This window comes from Protopterus annectens, chromosome 2.part0, assembly GCF_019279795.1.
Source record: "Protopterus annectens isolate FY-2018-M chromosome 2.part0, PAN1.0, whole genome shotgun sequence".
NCBI lineage: Eukaryota > Metazoa > Chordata > Ceratodontiformes > Protopteridae > Protopterus > Protopterus annectens.
In genome coordinates this window covers 101893512-101918558 of record NC_056728.1, presented here as the reverse complement: position 1 = coordinate 101918558, position 25047 = coordinate 101893512, and the positions used below count along the sequence as shown (strand labels likewise).

General features: G+C 42.0%; 1 protein-coding gene across 1 annotated transcript in view; it reads right to left on the bottom strand.

Moving 5' to 3' along the window:
* The window catches only part of LOC122792706 (gamma-crystallin M2-like), an 83646-nt gene that overhangs the window by 5779 nt on the left and 52820 nt on the right, over positions 1 to 25047 (bottom strand). Inside the window, exon 2 of the mRNA XM_044060291.1 lies at positions 5223 to 5504. Coding sequence (XP_043916226.1) covers positions 5223 to 5504 — 282 coding nt within the window. The remainder of the gene's footprint in view (positions 1 to 5222; positions 5505 to 25047) is intronic.

Below are 25047 nucleotides of genomic sequence, written 5' to 3'. Positions count from 1 at the left end.
TGTCTCCTTTTGACATCATGCTAATATAATGTTTTGGATGAACATCCCCTCTCAGGATTTCTGGAGGGTACAATCTATTCTGTATATATTTTGCCAGTATCACAAGTGGTGCTATTGTTATTGCTATTACAGGCCATCTACACATGCAACAAAGTCAAATGCAGTATTATCAGGTAGTGGATATAAATGTGGGTACATCACTTCTTTACTAAGCACAAATGTGGTGGCTCTGTAGCATGAACAATAGTAAATAGAAGCACATATCTTTGGACTTTGTTTTATTAATTTTTTATCCATGTTTACCACTCTCACTCCAGCCTGAAGTTTACATTATTTAAGGTACAAATGTGCACACTAGTTCCACCCCTCCCGCTAACCTAATGGTATGGCGTGTTAATGAAAAGCACCATGAGTGGCGTACTGTGGTTCATGCTCTCTTCAATTCTAGCATGATAAAACCAACAAGGTAACCTAAAGGGGGAGGGGGTAGAGGTGATATAATGGTTTAGGTGTTTACTTCACACTCACAAGGTTCATGGTTTGATTTTCATCTTTGAAAGGGAAATTGGCTAGGCTTAAAATGGCTCACAAGGCAACTAGCCTAATTCTTACATACAAATAAGAAAAACTGCTGAAATACTATAGTGCCTACATCTGCAGGTTGTACTTACAGTTACTGCTCATGCAAACAGAGGTCTGTCACAGTTAGTCTGTTCAAAATTCAATGTTTATGACCTCTGTGGGATGAGAAAATTAAAGCTAAGGACAGATTCTGTTCTGCCACTCATTTGTATTAGCACTAACTGCACCCCTCACCCCCACTGCCGCAAGCTAAACCTTTAGACTCCACTTGAAATTAACATACATTTATATGCACTCCTTAAATGTGTACTAAGCTTCATTTAGTCCCAACAGCAACAATAACAAAGCAGTGAAGCTTGATGGCCTTTTCTTGCAAAACTTTCAGTATAAAGATACTTTATGATGTAAAGAAACATCTTTAACTGTTATGCATACCTTTCAACTTTACAGATTATTGCAGAATGTCCAGATTTTTGCCATATATTTTTGGTCCATATTTCATAAAATTACAGATTTCTAACAAATCATTGGCAAATCATTAAACATTTAAGTCAGAAAATAATTACAGAAATTTGAGTTTCAGACTTCATGCCCTTTATAAATTTCATACTTATGCAAAACTTGTTATTCTATTTTCTAAGTTTGCAAGAGCAATATTTAAAATTTGTCTCTATTTTGAGCCTTTGTTGCCCCATTATTTATGACTTAGTCCAGATTTTCTGCTCTAAGAGGTTGAGAGGTATGCTGTTATAGCAAAGACTGTTTAATGTGATAAGTTCATTCACTCTGTTTCTTTCATGTGTCTATAGTTTTTCAGTTTGATTGCTTTTTTTCCAGTTATTTTTAAGAGATAGAAGCTGAATAAAATTCTATATGTAATTATCGCTGCAGTAACATTCCTATATTTATATTTTCAATGTTTCTAGTAATAGGAATGGGAGAGAGGCTTATCAATACAAAAAAAGCTAAATATTTCATCACAGTGTATACAAGCAGTATTGAGGGCTTTCAGGAAACGGTGGTGTCTTAAAGAACGTTAACTACAAACAAACAAACCAAGGTTATTATTCTTCTTGCTTAGAGCACTGTAGAGATGTGAACTGGAGTTCTTTGTCCAGGGATACATCAGAAAGGTGGAAGGCATTCATAGAAGTCAAAGAATGTGAGAAGCATGGAAAGATGAGACTAGCAGGTCATTCTGAAAGGGCAGAAGATGTACAGTCTAAAACAAGGGTGGACAGCATAGTACATACCTTTTAACCACTTAGTGCAAGAACTCTGGACCAAGCCAAAAATAATGGAGGGACAAAGGCCTAAAATCAGCAACAGATTTTAATAATTATTCTTATAAACTTGTAAAGTTGCTATAATAGGTTTGCATTAGCATTAATTTTCTGAAAGACAGGAAATCTGAAACTCAAATATCTGTCATTATTTAGTGACTTCAATCCTAAATGATATGCTAAAAATAAACACAAATTTTACATGGAACAGACCAAAATTATGAAGAAAAAATGTGGACATTGTGCAAAAATCTGGATTGTTAACAAATATGTTGCAGTTGGTCTACTTTATGTGTTCACAAGATTGGGACATCAAATGGCTCAATATTGAGCCATTAACATCAATTCCCAGAGCATCAACACATGTAAATGAATAAGAAGTAAATTGTTTGAGATCACAGTATAGTAGGATTGGGGAAGTGCCCCTTTCTCCACTGTAGTGTGATTTCAGATTAGGATATTTAATTAGCAGAGGATGTGGGGGTTACAGTGGGCTTGCCCTTGTACAAAAAAGATGTTTTATGCTTTAGTTTTGGTGTCACTGTTTTGTGTTTTGAGGTTTTAGGCTTGATGCTTAGCCAGTTGATACTTAGTGCTATGTAACTATATGAAGCAGATCCAATATGACAGTATAAAATGCTTACATACAATTCCTCACTGTTCAGGAATGTGGTAAATTGTGACCATGGCATGTGATGTCAGAGTTCATAGGTGGTAACTGAAGAGAACATGCTCAGTACAGGCAGAAGGTGATATTAGGTCACCAAATAAGTGTTGGATTCCTGAGTCAGTTTACCACTGTGAAAGGTGCACTGCAGAACAAAAGAAAAGGTTAGAGTAACATAGGACAGTGGGAGGTAAATAAGGAATGATCAAAGGAAATGACAGTTTCTTTGCTTTGTTGGACTTCATATACTAATAGTTTTATGATGTCACAAGTCACAAAATTCATATGAAGGTGCATTTATGCACTTCTAAACTGAAATGTGTTGATTTAGAACCCTTAATGCATTTTTTGTAAGTTATTGCATGTTTCCTAAACTTATCATAGCAGTATTTCTTTATTACCTGTTCAGAATCATGGGGAGCTGGAGCTACTGTAGCATTCCTTAGGTGCAAGGCATAGATGCATAACCTGAATGTAGTATCAGCCCATGACAGAAGACATGCTCATGTGCATACACACTCACGCACATGTGCATGTGCACACACACAATCACGCACACGTGTGCATGTGCACTCATGTATGTGTGCATGTTCATACATACATGCCTACACTCATGCTTGTAAGTGCACACACTCACTCATGTCAGCACGCACACTCACACATGTACACAGGCATGTTCGTGCATACATGCACAGATGCAGACATGCACACATGACCTATCCATAGACCATTTGGAGTATCACCAGTTCTTTTACAGCACACCTTTAGGATATGGGAGGAAACTGCATCTCCCAAGAGAATCCCTTGCAAATGCAGGGAATATGTCCAGATTCTGTGGAGAAGGAACCCCAGCTAAGAATCAAATTGGAGAACCAAACACTACTGTGAAGCAACAGCTTTAACTGCGGTGCATCTAAGGCACCCCATGAAAATCAAAAAGACAAAATAAGAAATTCTTCACCTCTGCTGACTACTGCACTCTCCATCTGAGCTGATTCTAAAACTTAATGTGCATGAAAAATCCTGGCAGCACTACCACACTCTTAATTATAGGTGTACACCATGAATAATTTATAAGTAAGATAATATTAAAAACATTTCCCTGACTATGGCAGTGGAAACAGTATTATTTTTTTTGTTTCTTGAAACAAAGGAATCCACATTACTCAGGTCACTCTGATGGCACAGAAGATAAAGCCCAGACAGCAGTGAAGTCGGCCTGAGTTTGATTAGAAGCTTCAGAGATGGAGGGATGGATGTTGTCATACCTGGGAAGATGATCTTCTTGACATCTTTGTCGATGATCCCTGGTGAAAGTTCAGGATGTCACTATCAGGGGGCAAAGGGGAAACAGGGTTGGGATATGGCTGAGCTGCAGTAAAGGCAGGGCAAAACATTGCACATCTCCTTTGCACACCTGCCCCTGGACTTTACACAGGAACTGTGAGGAAGTGGGTAGTAATGGGGTAAGTCATAAAAGAATCCCCCTGGCTGATATTCATGGCCCGACTTCCAGGATACCCTTAGGTTCTGTGCCACCTCCAGCCCTAAGGGATGAAGTCTGGAGAAATGAGGATATTAGTAGACCCAGCAATGGATGTGGGGCACTGGGAAGGAAGCCCTAGGATGTTTCAGAGGGAGTAAAAGTGGCCCACCAACCTACACATCAAGGTTTATTCTTAAAATCACATAATGTTTTTATATTTTATTTCACAATGTGCAGAAAGCATGCCAGTATCCACTGATAAAACAAATCCTCGTCAAGTATCATATATTATATATACTAGTTTAATCACATCACATAAATACCATACAAATTGCTGCTTTATGAGTCCTCCTGTATATTAAGAAACAATGTTGTCAAGCTAGTGAAACCTAAGTTTTCTCTTGCTATTTGTCAAAGATCTTTACTCAAGCTGCTTCATGGAACTATCTTCCTAACTACATTCCACAAGCTAATGCAGATGCTGTTGAATGTCTGTAGCTTTGAAGCAATTACATACTCTGTGACTTGTTACATCTCTACACTTTAGGATACATTGTGTTGCTCACCAATTGCATCAATGTACTAATACTACATTTGTGATTCTTATTTAGTTCACTTCAGTTCTTCACTCAGAAATGCACCTGTTTGAACTACTTCTTTAGCCTGCTTTGTTGTGATACTTTATGCAGTTAATTCCTTTCTGTGGTACAATGTTTATCTAAGTTGTCTGATTGCTATGGGAATAATTATATGTACTGCTTCATTTGTTCAGCTGTTTGCTTATATGTGCTTGCCAGTTGGCTCGGCAGGTGGCTGAAAAGGGTCCTGTACCGATCCATTAACCTGGTAAACAAACAAATAAATTGCTTGCGGTATCAACTTCATGGATTAGGTTATTAATTGTATAAATAGTAAACTGTAGAAAATATCCAAAATATTATACATGAACCTATATCTAGTCTTAGGATATTGGATATGTTTGACTACTAAAAAAGTATGCACACTATTTTTTTTTGAACAATATCCATATAAGCTAGCATAACTGCCTAGTGAAACAGCAACTAATCTAAACATGTTGAATTCAGCACTTACCAAGGAAGAATTTGGATATAGGTAAGTATTTATGTTGCGTTAATTAAAACGAAGTAAAACTGACATGGTATAGATTACAAACTACCACACACGAATACATTTCAGAATTAACTTTGACTTACAGTTGGAATGAATCGGCAAGATTTGATGGAATCATTGAATCCCATCCAGTGATGATAGTCAGGGTACTCTCCCCTGGGTATATAATACTGGTAACCTGTGTAACTGGGGCGTTCATAGATGACCCAGGCACCATTCTCCACACGAACTGAATTGCAGCGACTGAAGAAGTTGGTCAAATCCACAGAGTCACTGCTACACTCATGGAAGCGGCCCTGGAAGTTCTTGTCTTCATAAAAAATTATCTGTTTGTACAAAACCAATGCAACACCAACTTAGTAAAGGAGTAAAGATTACAACAAGAGGTGATCTTTCTGCAGATATTTTTAAATAAAACTGAATTTGTTTTCTTGTATCATAGTAAACAGTATTTGTCTGCTAATAAGAATACTTGAAAAATAAGTTTAATATGGGAAAGTGATTGTACAGATAAGTTACTTACGCAGCAAAGAGTACATTAATACATAATAAGTTTAACGTTATTTACGTTGTACAGTTTAGTTTAGATTTGATGTGAAATGTCTTCTCATATCCCTAATTTTCTATTTATACTGTCTTGCAATAATACCGTGGTAATCAGCAAGAAGAAAATTTCTAATTCTGAAAGATACCAGATTCCATCCATGTAATACATTAGTAGTTTATTCTAGAGCTACTGAACTGCATATTCATGACCAAAGTATTATATTTATTTACATTAAACGTATGCCTAAGTATAGTACCAATATGCATCCTGAAGCTTTTTCATTCTAAATGTTACCTTTACAGCGAAAGTATTACAGAGATACTTGCCTTTGCCATGTTGATGCCAAGAGAGACAGAGAGATAATGGCCTCTGGTACTGCTCTGTCAGTGCCGTTATTTATATAGATACCTCATTCTGCTCTGTAAGTGAAAAAAAGCACTGCAACTGTTGTTTATTTTGTAGAATAAAAGCTCCATAATCCACATTATTCAGTCACAAAGCTCTTACAACCTGCTGTTTCGTTTTTTTTTTTGTGTTCTCAGTACAGTATCTTTTGAATTACTTTTATAGTAGAAGCACATGATGGAAGAGAAACTAAAAATGAAGTTGCCAGCGTGGGCATTTTTGTGCATTGCATTAAATCTGGTAAGATTAAAATAACATTCTGGACTGTAGCTAATTGTCAATTCAGCCTGTTCACTTAGGATATGGAAAATACATTTCTTGACTTAATTCTGTTCATTTGGACTGAGCAGTTATAAGTGTGCAGTCTTTAATACAAAACTTTATAATTCCTTACCTTACAGACTGTATTGTAATCCATACTGTACCATTATAAACAAACAAAAAAGAGTGGCATACATAATACAAAACAGATACAGATGCAAATGAGGAAAATTGTTTTTACTAGTTCTTAAACCCACAGTCTTGCAACTGTTAACATTGAAACAAATTGAAACATATGAGCCCCGAATGCATTACCTTGTTTTGGTGCATATATTAAGTTCCAAATCTAGTCAACTGTATTTTCCTAAACTTTAACACAGCAAGATTTTCTAGAAAGGTTGAATAATGTTACAGTATGTATGATTATCGGTATTCCATAAGAAATTAAAAATTTTTTATATATATATATATATTTTTTTTTTTACTGGTGAGCTTTCTGTGCTTAGCGTGCACATTCTCAGTGTCCATGTAAGATTTTACAAGATGCTGCAGAATCTTCACACATCCCCAAAAACTTGCTGTACTCTAATTGATCTTCCAAAGTGTATGAATGTGTATACACTTGTCTAATTGTGTGCACCTCAGAATTGACTGGCACTTTCCAGGATTAGTTTCTCTGCCTTGTACCCACTGAACGCTGGGATACACTCTGGCTCTCCCTACAATCTTCATTCAAATAAAGCTCAAATATAAGAATGAGTGAATGAACAAACTAACAAGAAGATAGTGAGGATTTTTCTAAATCAATATGTCAAGTGATTTAACTTTCTAAACAAAGCATGCAGCTGAGTTTGACATAATTCCTGCGGCATAAGATTGTTAAAGTGATTATGGATTTATTGTCAGTTAACCATACAACAATGAATTTGTAGACTGGCAAAAGCCTTGATTTGCTAAGAAAATTATGCTGGAAACTTTCAGTGCTTTTTTAGCTAACTCTAATAGGGAGATTCAGCTGTAAAGATTTTTAGACATTGTGGACTTCACTGCATTGGTGTTTGATAATATGGTCCTGGGAATGTATGTTGTAGATTGTGGACTTCGAGACTGTGATGCTAGTGCGTGTGTGTGTGTGTGTGTGTGTGTGTGTGTGTGTGTGTACACACACACACACACACACACACACACACACACACACACACACACACACACACACACACACGCACACATACACACACATACACACACACACACACACACACACACACACACACACACACACACACACACACACACACACACACAATGTATTTGTGTGTTGCTATTTAGAGCTGAATTTTCTTTCACATTGAATCTGATTCAAAAATTAATGTCTGAAAGCTTGTTCATGATTATTTTAATATAAGTAACTTTACTATAGTTTTAATCCACTTCTAATTCTTTGGTGTGATGATATTTTTCCCTAAACAAACAGAAACTTACCCCCAGATTCACAAAAGCACGGAGTGCAAGACTGGTGCAGGAGCCCACGCAGGCAATATGTCTGCCATACAATCCAGGAACAGCCTGCAGGGGTGTGCACAAGCGCTCCTGCACTAATCTTGCACGGAATAAGCCCTGGTATGCAAATCTCCGCATTTGCAGGTGAAATCCATGCAAATGAGGTGATTTTGCAATCCAGGAAGCTTGCAACAGTCCGTGCAAGACTAGTGCTATCTGCAAAAATGAACTCAGTTAGTAACCGAGCACATTTCTGCAAAATCCAAAACGGAGCTATGACAGCCCCAAATAAAGGCTGCATATCATTGAGGAAGCATGCCAATGGCCAAGTATAAGGCCATTGGCATTGCAAACAATACAAAAAATTAAAAAAATCAACTTTTATTTTTTTTCATTGCTCTCGACTGTTTAAGCATAAAGCAGCGGTGCGCAAACAGGATTGGGGGGAAAATAAGAAAATAAACCTAAAATAAGCATTCTAACTAAAATCAGTATTCTGCCATGCAAGTCAATGGCAGGCAGAAGACAACCTGGCCAGTGAGTAGTGGTTGCTAAGGGGGGAGGCTCAGTGTGACACATGTAATTATGCATTAGCAGGCAATTCTATGTAAATGAGGGGAAGGATAGTCAATCCCAGTTTTCCCCAGCATGTGAGGCAGGTCCCAACAGTGTAAGAGTATGAATAGCTGGGTGCAGGACTAGGAGGTAGGTGACATCATGGGTGGGTTTGTCAGGCATACTGTAAGCGGATTGGAGCCCTGTGGCTCGGGTTTGCTCCTAGCTTAGCACAGCTAAGCTAGGGGGTGTGTCTAATCCTGCCTAGCACTCGTTACAAAGTGTAAGCAAGTGTGCACACTGCACACCAGGTTTTACAGGAAGAAAAAAGAAGTTAAACCAGGAAATAGCAGCAGTGTGCATATTTGAGCACTCTGCTTGCACGGCGCACACACAGGCTTAAACAGGGAGGCAATGGGAAGGGAAAACAGCAGTAGGAAGGTAATCAAGGAGAACTAGCTTAGCTGACAGGTGAAATGTATCAGAATCAGCCAATTACACAGGCAGCAGACCAGCCCAGCACACCACTATAAACTATGCAAACACCTTTCTCCCTTATTTTTTCCCCAAAACTCTACACCACCGGTGTATACGAATGAGGAAATTTTACAAAAAAAAAGCAAGAGAAAAAATATTAGGGGCTGCTTTTGCTATCATAACCAAGCATGTGCAAGAGGCCGAGGGTGGTGAGGATGTGAATGCTGATGACAAACCCACAGTGAGGAGGAGGAGAAGATTGTACAGACCCAGGGAAATCTACTAGGGGCTACATGAGCTGGAGATAGTGGAGCACTATAGGGTGAACAGGGACCTCCTACAGCATATCGTTAAGCTGTGCCGGCCACACCTCAGACACAGAACCAACAGAGGGGAATCCATCCCAGTGGAAACCAAGGTATGTGTAGGCTTAAGAATACTAGCCACAGGTACCTTTCGAAGGCCAACTGGGTGATATCATGGGGATCTCACAGGCATCAGCATCCAGGGTACTCCACCAGTTCCTGGATGCCATGTCAACACATGCCAGTGAGCACATATATTTCCTCAACACCCATGAAGCATTGGCCAACAATATGCATCTCTTCCAACAAATAGCAGAATAGCCTGAAGTAGTGGGTGCTATAGACTGCATGCACATACACATAAAAGCACCACCCCATGTGCAGGGCAGGGTCTACATAAACCACAGGGGCTTCCCCTCCATCAACTGCCAGGTCGTGTGTGATGCCCAGGGCATTATAATGAACGTGTGTGCTGGAAGCCCTGGGAGCTATCACGATTCCCACATCTGGCATCTCACACAGCTGTACCAGAGATTTGCCAGTGGGGACATCCCATATGGGCACTTAGTGGGGGATGCTGGTTACTTACTGGAGCTGTGGCTGATGACACCCATCAGAAATGTACACACACACCCGAACAAGAGTTCCATAATGAGGCACATGCACAAACAAGAATCATAATAGAGTGTGTGTTTGGGATGCTCAAGTCACGGTTCCAGAGCCTGGATACATCCGGTAGAGCTTTGCAGTACTCTCCAGCTACATGTACCCAAATTTTCATAGTATGTGCCATGCTACACAACATGATCCTGCAGAAGCAGCTGCAGCAGGAACAGCACGGGGCAGGGCCACACAGCCCCCCCACCATTGCCAAGGCCAGCACAGGCACAGAGTGACTCGGAGGGGGAACAACCTGAGCCTGCATCTGTAGGAAGAAGTAGGCATGCACAGTATGCCTTGGCTTTGGCAAAGAGGCAATGCATAGCACACACACTGATGCAGTAGGAACCCAGGGAATGGAAACTCTCTCTGACTCGCACATACAGTAAAAGGGATGTCAAAAATGACACTACCTGTGCCTTACCATGTATAGGGAGTGTACATAGTCATATACATAGTCAGCCATCCAGCACCTTCCTCAATACTGGCACAGCTGCAAGGTAAGTCACCCTTCCAATCAATCACTGAATGCAGTAGTATGGTCTGCTAGTTGTGTCAATGGTATGGATGTGAACATGCAAGGAAGGGAATTGGGTGGCTGAATGGGCTGGCAGCAGATAGTGGACAGCTATATGGGCGGCATGAAACCATAATAAATATTGGTGTCAACAAAGTAGGCAGTAACAGACAAGGTGAAAAAACCCTGTGCAGGACATGTGCTGGTCCAAATGTGTGTCCATAGGGCACACACATGCATGTCATGGAGGTTCACATACCCAACAACAGTTCCACCCAGCCAGCAGGACAGGTATAGATGAACACAAGGAAATGCTGTGCTAAGGTCCTCAAGGTATGGCAATGGAGATCAACCCCCCTCCAGGCCTACACAGAGTATAACAGGTCGGGAAGTGGGATGTCATTCATGAAGGGTAGGATGTCTGAAATGGCAATGTAGGTCAATGAAACCTGTAAAATGTATTACACTGATATGCCTGTAGTCTGCAGGATAGGTCAGAATACAGATTTAAAAGGAAGCCAACAGACTACTAGAAATATCAGTGCAGTCAAAGCAAATGTCCACAGTTGGCAGGTGTCCCCCCCAAATCCTATGTAGAAATGTATTAGCATCCATGTGTTGGAGTTATAGCAGTGAGCACAGAGTACCTGTGCCTGCCAAAGTAGAAGGATGGATTGTGTTATGTGCACAATATGCAGACCTCTGAGTGTCAGGTTGATGTGTGGAGGCCAACAGGATACCTGAAATATCAGGTGGGTATAGCAGAAATGTCTACAATTGTCAGGTGAGCCCCCCAACCCTATGTAGTATAGCAGTAGCATCTATGTGTGGGTATCACAGCAGCAGAGCACAGAGTACCTGAGCTGCCCCGATTATAACGATGGAATGTTGCATGTATACAATATGCAGAGATCAGAGTGTCAGGTTGTTGTGTGGAAGGCAACAGAGTACCTGACATATCAGGTGGTTGTAGGACATGTCCACAGTTGTAATGTGTCCCTACCAACCCTATGTAGAAATGTATTAGCAGCCATCTGTGGGAGTAATAACAGTGAGCACTGAGTACCTGAGCTGGTCAAATCAGCAAGATGGATAGTCGCATGTCTACAATAGGCAGAGCTCTGTGTGTTAGGTAGTTCTGAGTGGTATGATGTGTGAAAGTGTTCAGCAAATAGCCATGGATGGTGTGTCCTGGTGTCCAGTGGTCAGTACTGCTGATGACCGGGCCAAGTCCACACAACTGCAGTGCTAAACAGACTGGTATTCCTGCAAGACATGTTGCAGCAGTAGACCCATATGATTTTTACAGATGTCATAACTGTCACCATCTGGAAAATGGACATGGCATGAGCGTTGGCTCAGATGTACACACAGTACATAGGTAAAAGTACCGTAGAGAGAGACTGTTTAAAATCTCACAGTGAAATGGAGACACCCTCCATTTGTACATACAGAGTCACAGTACATCAGTTGGTTGTGTAGTATGGGAAACTAAGATGTACTGTGGGCAAACAGTGGCAGACAACAAAAGGCAGAGGTATGATGTATGTAGAAGCTGCTGGTGTCCACCCACTAGCCACCAGCAGGGAAAAGGGCCACGTATACCTGTGAGGCAGTTGCAAGTAGCTACCCTAACACACATGCAGCCAGTCCAGCCCAAAATCAGCCTCAGGTAACACACAGGTCATTTTCCTGCTGCTGCTGTGAATGAGTACAATATGATCCCCACATTACTATGTGAATACTCACAGAATGCAGCATGCTGAAGAAGTGCCCCATGCAGGTGTGTCCATAGCTGTAGGATGCACCCTGCCATCATCCACACCAATGGATTGATAAGGACAGAAACAATTGCCATCACCACCTTGCACACCTATCCTGTCAACCCAGGGGAGTACATTGCCTTGCAGCCTGGGTCTATACAACTGACAGAATGCACTGGCCTGCTACAGATGGCCTGCATCAGTACCCAATGTCCCACTGTCCTCTGTCACGGGTCTGTGTCACTCCCATACCGCCACTGTATGTTACCCCATGGACTCTCACATAATGACAAAACACAGTCCACAAAACACAAATGCAAGGACATGTTGACAAATCCCAGTAGTATGTCCACCATGTTCCAATGCATGAACTGTGGACCAACCTGCACATACTGCTGGGATGTAGTGGCAACTATAGGCATACCTATCAGATATCATGTGCATAATGGTAGGAAGAGGACAGATTAATGGGGGGGGGGGTAGCATCACCATCATGGACTGTGTGAAGGGTGAAACCCTGGTGTGTGCACATACTTATCATGGCTGCAAACACTGGGATGGGTGGCCACAAACCTGCTTGCAAACCAAACTGTGAAGGGTTAATGAACAGAATAATGAGCCCCGCCTCTGGATAACCTCAATGAGTCTGAATACCTGGGAGGAATGGCCACAGCACGATATGGCCATCCTCTCATGGTGATAATTGTACAGGCATGGGACCCACAGCCACAACGGCACCAAGGTGCTGGACCATATACACAAACCCATCAGCAAGTGTCTGCAGTTTCCACACCAGAATGACATGAGTGTGCAAGAATATGTAGGTTGCACCACATTACTGGACAAAGCTGCATTCAACTTGTAATCCTCAGGAACCTACTGCCAGCAAAGATGTATACCTGTCAGTAGTTAATGACATAAAACATCAGAGGGTAAAACACTACATATCACTGCCAACACCGAAACCATGTAGCAGAAGCACCACAGACACAATTAGCAACAACCTCACTAGCCTTTGCCCAATGTCGACCCACATTGTCAACCAATCTACAGATATCCTGAAGCAGGTTACTAGCTGTAGGTGTAGAGCACAAAAACCTGCACTGGAGTACAACCTACCTGGAATGGAGTCACGCATGCAATACAAACACTCATACTGGGCATGTTTACACACTTAGAGAAGCGAAGGCCATATCAGAAAACAACTGTGGACTACACACAGCAGTCAGTCACAGATGTCTGTGCAAACACTCCACATTACACTCCAGTCATGCTCTGCACACACAATGGATGAGAATATGCACATATATCCAAGGACAGCACACTATAACAGCTCAGACATACACATAATAGATGTGGGAAGAGTGTGACAGACAGTGACAGACAGCTCCCCTCTCATGAGGCCTGTCCCACACAGCACACTCCCATTTTGAAAAAAACATATAATGTGCAAATGTCCATCACTGTACACAATTGCCCCTGGTAGCCTTCCAGTCAGTACACCTTTCATTGCCTTCCTTGCCTGCTGATGTCATTCCCTGTGAAATACACCTTTGGTTAAGGTGTATCCCAGTAATCTCTGTGGTGTGTTCTGTAACTGTGTAATGCTCTAATGTGCTGTAGTAGTTAGGTAGGTGTTCTAATCCCATTCATGGTGTCTGTGTGTATGTGCAGGGCCCATTGCTTTTGAGGACACTCAGTACACCTGTCATTGCCCTTCTTTGACAAGTCTGCTGATGTCATTCCCTGTGAAATACACCTTTAGTGAAGACATATCCCAGTAATTTCCATGGCATGTTCTGTAACTGTCTAATGTTCTAATGTGCTGTAGTAGTTAGGTAGGTATTCTAGTCCTATTCATGGTAAGTGTTTGTATGCATGTGTAGGGCCCAATGCTTTTGAGGACAGTCAGTACACTTGTCATTGCCTTTCTTTGACAAGCCTGCTGATGTCATTCCCTGTGAAATACACCTTTTGTGATGGAGTATCCTAGTGATCTCTGTGGTGTGTTCTGTAGCTGCATAATGCTCTAATGGGCTGTAGTAGTTAGGTAGGTGTTCTAATCCCATTCATGGCAACTGTGTGTATGTGTAGGGCCCAATGCTTTTGAGGACAGTCAGTACACCTGTCATTGCCTTTCTTTGACAAGCCTGCTGTCATTCCCTATGAAATACACCTTTGGTGAAGGAGTATCCCAGTAGTCTCCATGGTGCATGATGTAGTAGTTAGGTAGGTGTTCTAATCCCTGTGAGACTTTTGGTGTGTGTGTGCATGTGAATTTGTCATATGTATCTTGTGTGAAGCATGAAATAATGTGGAGTGGGTTTTGCACTTTTTCTATATGTTGGGCCTATTAAATGTCATAATGTCCACCTTACAAGCATAACAGATGTCAAACATCACAGTGGCTGGGGTAAACAATCTATACCCCCACATGTAATATCATGGCATGGGGAATAATATAGACAACACCTGTATTACCCAGAGAACACTCTCCACCCATGTCCCAGACACAAATACACTTGGCCAGGCACCAACCAACAAGTTGGTAGTCCCCTGCATATTGCCCACAGATGGTAACCATGGTGTGATTGCAGTGGACTACAGAGAATATGGCAACCTGTCCCATCTCTACAATAGGCAATGCATTGCATACAGAGCTCCATCACTATGTGCCCCAATGGACACCTGCTACAACTGGCAAGCCATCAAATATTACCCACAAAGGCCATGCCATGCCGTATACACATGCCCTGTATGGACAGATGCCACTGACACCAGTGAATACTGATGGGGTAACAGGGCTGCTTGAAGGTATCTGGGTGTACATTACCATTCAATTCATCTTGGGTAAATGCAGGCCTACTGCTTCCGGCCCTACAGACTGTTCTGTTTGTCAGTGCGATTGTGATGGTTTCAGTCATGCCATTTTATATCACAGATACATCCCATTGTGTCTACTTCGGTATGTACCCCCTAGGGATTGTGTACAGACTGTAGATGGAGGCTGCCGGACTGTACATCTGCATTACTGACAGTTGATTGCTTGTTATCCTGTGGCCCTGTCTGTGTCTACTGTTGTACTACTTGAAGGCCTTGGCCTGGACAACAACATATGTACTCCTTTCCAGAATAATGTATACCTTTATCTATTAGACAGTTGCATTATTCTGTCTAAATGTATTTCAGAGTCTACACAGCTATATGACATGGCATACAGTACTGTAGTAGGACACAAATAAAGCTTCCCCATGTATGCAAACCTGTGTGTGGTGTTATATCCCATGACCTGTCTGTTGGTATATGTTGCAGGCAACAGGTGTCACTTGTATGTTTGGCTCATACAGTGTCCATGTGGTATGCTGGTGAATGTAGCCATAGTGGCTGTACTGTATTTTGTGCACCCTCTACATATGTATCTCCCTATACATATGTCTGTGTGTGTATGTGTAGTTACATATATATATATATATATATATATATATATAGGGATACACACACACACACACACACACACACACACATATATATATATATATATATATATATATATATATGTGTATATGTGTGTGTATTTTTTTTTCCTTTGTCAGAGTGGGGAGCAATGTTTTTGAGGCCATTCACAGGCACTACAACCTCCATTGCCCTACTTTGGCAAGTCTGCTGACATCATCAACTGTGAAATACACCTTTGGGGAAAAATATCCCAGTAATCTTTGTGGCATGTGCTATAACTGCGTAATGCTGTAGTGTAATAAACTAGTTAGGTAGGAGTTCTAATTCCAGCCATGACAACTGTGTGAGTGTGTGTGTTTGTAATTCGTAACCTGTGTGGAGATGGCTGTGACTGTGCAACATCTGGACCAACTGAGTCGCTGGTTTTGCAATTTTCCTATATGGTGGCCATATTATATGTCACAATGTCCACCTTACAAGGATGACAGATGTCAATCAGCTGAGATGCTGGGGTGCCAGTACACACCCCTACATGTGATACAAGGTCTGGTGAACAAAGTAATCAACTAGTATTACACAGAGTACACTATGAACCTGTGTCTCATACACAAACACACTTGCCTAGACAACTGCCGCTATGTTGGTAGTACCCTGCATACTGTTCACAGATAGCAAGCATGGTGTGATTGCAGTGGGCTACAGAGGGCATGGCACCCTGTCCATCAGCACATAACTGAAGACAGTGCACCTTCACTATGATCCTCAATGGATGCTAACAACATCTGTGGTGCCATCAAATGTGATCCACTAAGGACTGTCTATGAGCACGCCCTGCCACAAGAGGTCAGTAGTGGCACAAGTGATGATAACAATCTGTGTACATGACATGGGCCAGACCTCCCAGGTACGGTTCCACATGTCACTGTACATGCATGTGGGAGGTGTGCACATCCGAGACACCATCCATGTCATGGACTAAGGAACACATACATGGCAAGCAATGCACAGCATTGCCCACATGCAATAGTTACCCAGGTGACTGGAAGGTGAATACAATACCCAGCTGTATGGGGAAACCAGACACTACACCCCTGAGCCACACTGCAGACCATTGTCATGTCGCCTGATGCCAAGGTATACCCATCAACTAGCCTTGTATATCCGTCTGGCACAGTCGACCACCACACACCCATGAAGCAATGCACCCATGCATGACAGTACTGGCACCCTGTGCCTGTGTGTGTGTGGTGCATGTTGCCTATGACCACAGTCAAACTCAATATAACCCCCATTGGCATACTGAAGCATGCTTTCTGATGTCAGACGCCTCCACATACTCTTTGCCCATATAACCTCTGTATAACCCCTGTGGTGCATGTGATACCTGCACAGTACTGTGTTGTGGCAATCTAACTAGTGATGAGTTGTATCCTTGGCCCTGCCAAGTGTGTCAATGTGTGCGGGTCCCTGTGAGAGTGTGGCTGTGTTAACGCTGACACCTGTTCATGCAGACAGGTACATGTACTAGACCTACTGTGTAGCTACCATATAATTGTTGCAGATGTCACTCACCATCACATATAAGTTTGGAGGACTCTTCAACATATAATGTGTGTGGTGCATCCAATGACTGTTTAGACATGTTATAGCAGTACATAGTCAGTCAGGGGTTTGATAACCTGGACTGGTAGGTGTGTGACACAAACTTGCTTACGTTTTACTCTCCCAGCCCTTCCTGACTTATCTTTGCCTCTTTCTGCCTCTCTCACTCCCTCTCTGGTGGATGTGGAGACATACACCTGCTTTGCTTAGGCAGCAGCATGTGTATTGTCAGTGATGGTCATGATCAGCTGATTGCCTCTGCATGAATTGCAACCCTCCTCTAGCTGATTGCATGTGGAACAGCTGTGATAACATTCCCATAGCCAATTGTACGGAAACACAGTCCAATATCTAGGAACATCATGTTGGTGTTGGGCCTTTTCATTCACTGTAAGCAGGAACTAGATCTGTTGTTTGGCAAACAGCATCACAGATGGATTGGGGACTTACCTCTGACAACATACACTGTGGGAACAGGCCAACACACAGGAGGGGGATGTGCCTGTCTTGACTACAGACTGTAAGTTCTGCTATACTGCAGTTGGGGTAATGTTGGTTTAACAGGGTGTGTGTGGATATGGCTGTCCTACATATTTTAATACTTGTCATGTCAGTGCTATGTTTATGAAGAAACCCCATCTGTAGGGTCATCTGCAGACTGGGCAGTGTGAGGTGCCTTGTGTTCCTTGTGTTACCCACAGAGCACCTATATGTCAACTGCAGAAGGTAGTGTGAGTATTGCAGTCAGTAGATGGTGACAGCCAAGAGAGTTACTGACTTCATATCCCTCATAGGACATATGTTGCAACAAACCCTGTTACGACATTAAATGTATGAGGTTATCACAGCAACATGTCAATATTGGCCCTGTGTTTGTGCCTCCAGCCACAACTCTGTCAACTGTTGTACATATGCCATACAGTAGGGGGTGCATATGTTCTGTACACCATATTCATTGACAGCATATCTGATAACAAGCCAGTGAGATATCACACTGCTACACATGTTATGCATAGTAGGAGTTATATTTGAGGACATAGCCTGGGCATTCTGTGGTTGTGTGTACAGTACTGAGGTATGTGTAAGTCTGGTAATTGTTGACAGTGTGTGTATAGTGAATATGTACCTTGGTCTGTGTAGAGACTGTGGTAGATGTCATTGTTCTTGGCCCTGTTCTATCTGATGTTACATGCTACTCCACTGTATGTCACCCTATCAGCTTACATGTTTGTAGGGGCAAACATACATGTCCCATACCACAGACAGGCATCGGACCACACTGTCTAGTGGCCCAGTATATGTAAGCTTGGTGTGTGAGTGGCACATATGAGGATGGTGTTGATCAGATAGTCCATATACTGTAATATTACGCTAGCTAACCATATATGGCTGTGGCTGTGTTCACATTGGCTGTGGTTATGCACTTTCACACAGGTGTCTGTTACTCTGTGATGTGACATGCCTGTAGAGCCTGCTATCTATGCAGGTACATGTGTATTCCCACATAGGAGATGTAGGCCAGTGTTGAGTCAGTCTGCCTGTAGCCTGCACTGTGCTTTGTTACATACCTAGCTGCTTACTGTACCTACCCAGTGAGATGTCATGTCCAGATACTTGCCAGATGTACTGCTGCTGGGCCACCATAACAGTCATGTATGTCAGACAAAGCAGTGGGATGTTATACAGATGTCTTTCACTAACTAGTGGGTAGTATGTGGCCATGGTACCTCTGTACCAGCGGTTATTATGTGTCAGGACAGACAGGGGAGTATGAATGTATAACCTATGGGGGAAAATGTATACCAGTATTTATGTGATATACCCAGCTACATGGCTGTTAACATCCACATTGTCAGGCTTGGTCCACATGTCTTGCATGAAGGGGTTCTGTGTATACCCCTGGACTGACCAGATTGTGTCAGACTGTCCACATATATTGACCATATCTCAGCTGTAGTCCACAGGGGCACTACTGTGCAAGCAGTGGTACTGTACTATGATGTCCTTAGGATGTCTGTCAGTAGCCAATGGAGCACATGTTAACAGCAGATGTGGCCTCCCTCACACACCATTTCTGTGAAGACAATTCCTATTACAGTAGCAATAGTCTACAAATATATCTGCAGTACATACCTGACATCCCCTTGCACTGAGAATTTGGGACTATTGGGGCTGAGGTAGGGCTCCACTCCATGTTCAGGACATAGGGTGAACATATACGTATATATAATTATACATATTTCCATATAGATATAAACACATATACATATCTTGCTTAGTGTATGCCAAGAGTTTTACAGATATGTGCCTGTGTTCCAGCCTCTGTCCTTCACCTACATACCAAGCTTTGCACATATGACATGCTGTCAGGGGTTGTTATATAGTGGGGTGTGTGTATGTCATGCTGTCATTCCTGCCATCACTCCACTACTGTTGTGACCCCCACACATACTAGGGGGTTGGGGCCATATATGTGTGGGCTTCACCTACATAATACATGTGTGCCTTAATGCACTCCAGAGGCCAGTGTATGTAACAGTGGTATATGGCCCAGTTTTATTGAGTCTGGAGGGGGTGCACCATAACTAACCTAGGTTGTTACAACATGTGTGGGTATCAGGGTTAAGCTGCCTTAAGGTATGTGGATGTACATTACCATACAATCCACCTTGGGTAAATGCAGGCCTGCTGCCTCCTGCCATACAGAATGTTCTGTTTGTCATTGTGATTGTGATGGTGTCAGTTATGCCTTGTTATGTAACAGATACAGCCCATTGTGTCAACTGGGGTCTTTAGCCCTAGGGATTGTGTACAGTGTGTAGATAGAGGCTGCTGAACTATAGATCTGCATTACGTACTGTTGATTATTTGGTATGATGTGGCCCAGTCTGTCTTTACTATTGTGCTACTTGAAGGCCTCGGCCTGGACAGCAATGTATGTCAACCTTTCCAGACTACTGTATTAGTATAACTGTTTCACAGTTGCATTACTCTATTTATATGGATGTCAGTGTCTAAACAGTTATATGACATGGCATATAGAACTGTCATAGTACACAAATAAAGCTTTCCCAATTATGCATACCTGTGTGTGATGCTTTATCATTTGATATCTCTGTGGGTATATGTTGCAGGCAATAATGTCATTTGTATGGGTGGCTCATACAGTCTCCAGTTGGTAAGGTGATAACTGTAGTAATACTGGCTGCACCATATTGTGTGCACGTACTACATATATATCTTACTGTACATATCTCTGTGTGTGTATGTGTAGTTACATAAATATCTATATATGTATAGATATATATGTATAACTGTATCTGCATATATGTGTTTGTGTATATGTATCCTAGGGATGGCCATGTTATGTCTGGTCCCGGTTATGGGATCTGCAACACTTGGTAGTGTATTGCAGGGCAGACGTGTTTGGCTGTGGGGGGGGGTGTATACCAATTCGTACAAGACGTATATTGTTTGGGGCCTCTCAACCCCATTAATGTTGCATGTGGACATATATGTTTTTATTTCCCCATTATTATCTACAGATGTATGTCTGTATATACCTATATTAATATATATATATATATATATATATATATATATATATATATATATATATATATATATATATCTGTTGACATATTCATATATATTTATATATGTATTTCTACAGATATATATATATATATATATATATATATATATATATATATATACATATATATACATATATATCTACATATATCAATATGTTGTATCTGTTTAGACATTAATATATTTACTCACACACATACATCTACATGTTGGAATACATTCTCTGTACTGTTGAATGACTGGGCTGGTTGATATGTTTTGAATACATCTGGGTTATGTATATTTGACATGGCTTAGTGGTAAATCACTTTGGCTATGGAATGAAGGATCCTGGATTCAAGCCTAGCAGAGGCTATTTGTTTTGTTGCTAGGCAGAACAAGGGCTGTTGGATACAGAGTGGTTAAGGCACTTTTAAGCAGTTGTAAGTGGGTTTGCGTGACAGTAAGCACTGCTAACTTCCATTTACTGTTTCTCTTACTCAGTTAGCTCCTGAATTGCTTAACCTGTGTAGGCATTGCTTACTTCCCCACAAATAGGCTAAAACCCTCTTACTGCTGCTTAAAAGTGCTTACTCCCACTTACCTCTGCACTAATTTCTTTAAAAGAAAAGAAAAAGGGGTTGCTAGGAATGTGGTGAAAAAAGGGGCACAAAGAGGGAAAGACAGTAGGGAAAATAGCCAGGGATGTGCAGGAAGGGTGTAGGGAAGGTCCATAGCTGCCCATTTCTTCTACAGCAAAAGCTGTGCAAATGCACTGAATTTGCAGGTAGATTCAGACACTCAAACCTCTGGGAGTGGGTGAGGACAACACTAATTTGTTGTGATGCCAATTAGACCAGATTACATGTGTCCAGTGGACACGTGTGTGAAATGGACAGCTATGTATGGAGTGAGAGTTTTTTGTGGGAACAGATTGCCCTTTTTTTTCTTCAGGTGAGAGGGAAATATTGGGGAGGAGTAGTAGGTATATTTGGGGAGGTAGGTTGGGTAGGTTAGCAGACAAGACAAACAAAACACATATAGGGGCGGTATATGACACGTGCGGGGGGGGGTAACACCTTGGACAGGGAGGTGTGTTTGGAAATTGCAAGCTCATGAGCCCCCAAATGGAAACAGTGGGACTGAGATTCCCACCCATGGGCAGTTACCACTGCACCTTCACAGCCCCAAAGGTGGCCATGCTGGGGGCTGGGTAGGAGAAGAAGCTCACCTTCTAATTCTGCCACTCAGCCCTCAAGCTGGAGTTGCTGGTCTCAAAATGCCCTATTGATCTCCCTATGCACTATGGCCTGGATCTGACGATGGGTGACAGGTTCCTCTCCACCCCGCTCCCAGGGTGGCCTTGCCCCATCCTTTGTGGCAGTTCCACCCAAAGGTGGTGCAGGGCCTATGGAGGAGGAGGTCCCAGTCTGGGTCCCAGATGTGCTGGTGCCTGGTGCCATGGCCAGCTGAGGTGGGACAGGTGGGTCCACTGGGACCGGCCTTCCCATACGAGCTGTGGTGTTGCAGTTTAAGGACAGATATGGGTTAGTAATAGTAAACAGCATTCAGGATTAGTTATAGCAGCATGCATAGGTATACCCATTAACCCAAAACACCATATTTAAACCAGTTGCATAGCGAGCAAAAAACATGCATATATGGAACAGCAGTGGCCATTACAACAGCGTGCAGGTTTTATTGATGACAACAGGCCACCAATATGGGTGTTTTTCAACATGGCACATGCATAGAACCAAATGTGGATATTTATGAACCAATAGGACATATGTCCCAACATAAGTTTGGAGAGTAAACATGCCCATTGAGGTGTATAATTGGGTTAATGTTGCACATATGATGGGGGCAAGAGAGTTCAATTAACAACTGATATATCCCTGTAGTTTTCACAACTTTCTTAGTCACTGCAGTGATCTGTCCCTTACATGTATTATTACACTACCCATTAGCCTTACTTTGTACAATGGTATGTTTGTAGATTAGTATATATGTGGACTGTGTCTAACATATAGTCTACACCTTTTACCTGTTATAGCTGTTGAGAAGACCTTTGTTAACACTACCTGACAATTTCTACACATACTCCAAGATTCCATGTTGATGTTATAGACATACCCCTCAATCCGTTATTGTACACACTCTGGTTGAGGCTTGACAGGATGCAGGTGTTACTGTGACATATTATGCGAATTGCTCTCATACACCTTGGGTGTGTTGCTACAATGACAGGTTTGTTTTCATATACATTCTCTGGCTATGTACAAGTTTGACTATTGGTTATATGTCATCACAGGCTGCCTACATTTCTTAGATTATCACACTGATTTCTCAGGGGAACAGGGTACCAGGCAGCAGACTTGGGCCATTTATCTGCGCATGCTGGGCAGATCAGAACAGTTGAGGGGTATGAATATGTATACAGCTTACTATCTGAACATTCTGATGCAGTCTGTGCACTTGATGGTTATGATTATGCTTACAGCTTACTATCTGAACATTCTAGCAAAATCTGTACAGTTGTTGAGTCTAATTATGCATACAGCTTTCTACCTGGACATTCTCACAAATTCTGTACAACTGTGGGGTATAATTATGCATACAACTTGCTACCACTCTCGGGATTCAACCCCCTGCTGTGTGTGGTAAAAATAGTGCAGCTAACATCACAGTACACTGTGCTATCAGGGAACTGGCGTAAAGCTTTCCAATTTTGTCTCTCTAAGTCTCTCTCAGTTGTACAATATGACTAACCTCTTGTTATACTGAACTTCCTACACATTTTATCTGCGTACCACAGTGTGGGTAATGCTGCTTAATACAACAGTACTATTTATAGCATGCAACACTACAACATATTAAATCAGAGTATACACATGCACTCCAGGGGTTATACCTTTATTCACAGGATATGACAGTTCATGCAGGATTATTACTAACCTGCCTCACGATGCAGCCTTTGTAGCCTAGTGGCATGGGCTTGCTGGTTCACAGCCCACTCATCTGCAGCTGTCAGAGAAATACAGTGACGTTTAGCCATACCTATCCATGGTATACACAAGCTAGGCAATTATTATATACTTAGTAGAATGGGTACTTACTCAGTACTGGGACATCAGCCATCTGTCGGGACTCCTGGATCCACTGCTCCAGTAGCTTCCCCCTACGCCGCTTCAGGTCAGCATGGTGATGCCTGACCTACTCACCAGTCCAAGGGATACCTGTGGCATTAGTGAGGTCACGGGCGAGACTGTCCCAGGCCTCCGCTTTATACTGGGAGCCCTGATATTGGCCCTGTAGGAGTCTCTGCTCATGGTGTTTGACCAGGAGCCACACCCTTTATTTAGATTCATTAATGCCCCAGCGCTGAGCTCTAAATCGAGTGCCTTCTCCAACTCTGGCCATTCTGACTATAGTAGGAAGCTGCAACTAGTTATGGGATGTATTTCCACCTGTGGATTTTAAATATGCCTCATTTCCAGCATTTTCTGTGATTGGATGGTTTTGAAAAGGCTAAGCTATGGGCACACCTGCTTACCTAAGGTTGGCATTGCTTAAAGGTGCATACCACTGGGCAGATTGAGTTAGCAGGCCTACACATTGCTTACACCATGTAAGCTGACCCGTGCAATGCTTAGCATTGCTTAATATCTAATTGGCATTATGTTTTCCTTTTGACATTGGTTTATTATTTGTTACATGTTATATCTGTGTCTGGTATCTGTGATTCATGTGTATGTACACTGTATGGGGTCCTGGACAATTCAACACTTTATTACAATAACACCTCACATCTGGCCTTACTGCAATACTCCAATTCACATATTTATGTTATGTAGCAGATTATACAACATCACACTGTAGATAGTTTCATTTCACATGTTTAGTTTAATTTTCCTACGGTGAGGATTTGCTTGTTGAAACATCACTCTTAAGTATTGCTATAATGGTTTAGTGGCTGACTACTGTGACTATAATGTACAGGGTCATGGGTTCAAGACTTGTAAAGGCTGTTTATTTTGTTGCTTGGCAGAACATGGGCCCTTGGGTACAGCGTGATTAAGGCACTTTAAAACAGTTCTAAGCAGGTGTGCGTGGGTTTGTGCGATGGTAAGCACTAACTTCTGGTTACAGTTTCTTACACTCAGTCAGCTTCTACTTTGCTTAATCTGTATAGGCAATGCTTACTCCTGCGCAAACGCACTTAAACATGCTTATATATGTTTACTACTGCTTATTTATGCTTAAACCTGCTTACT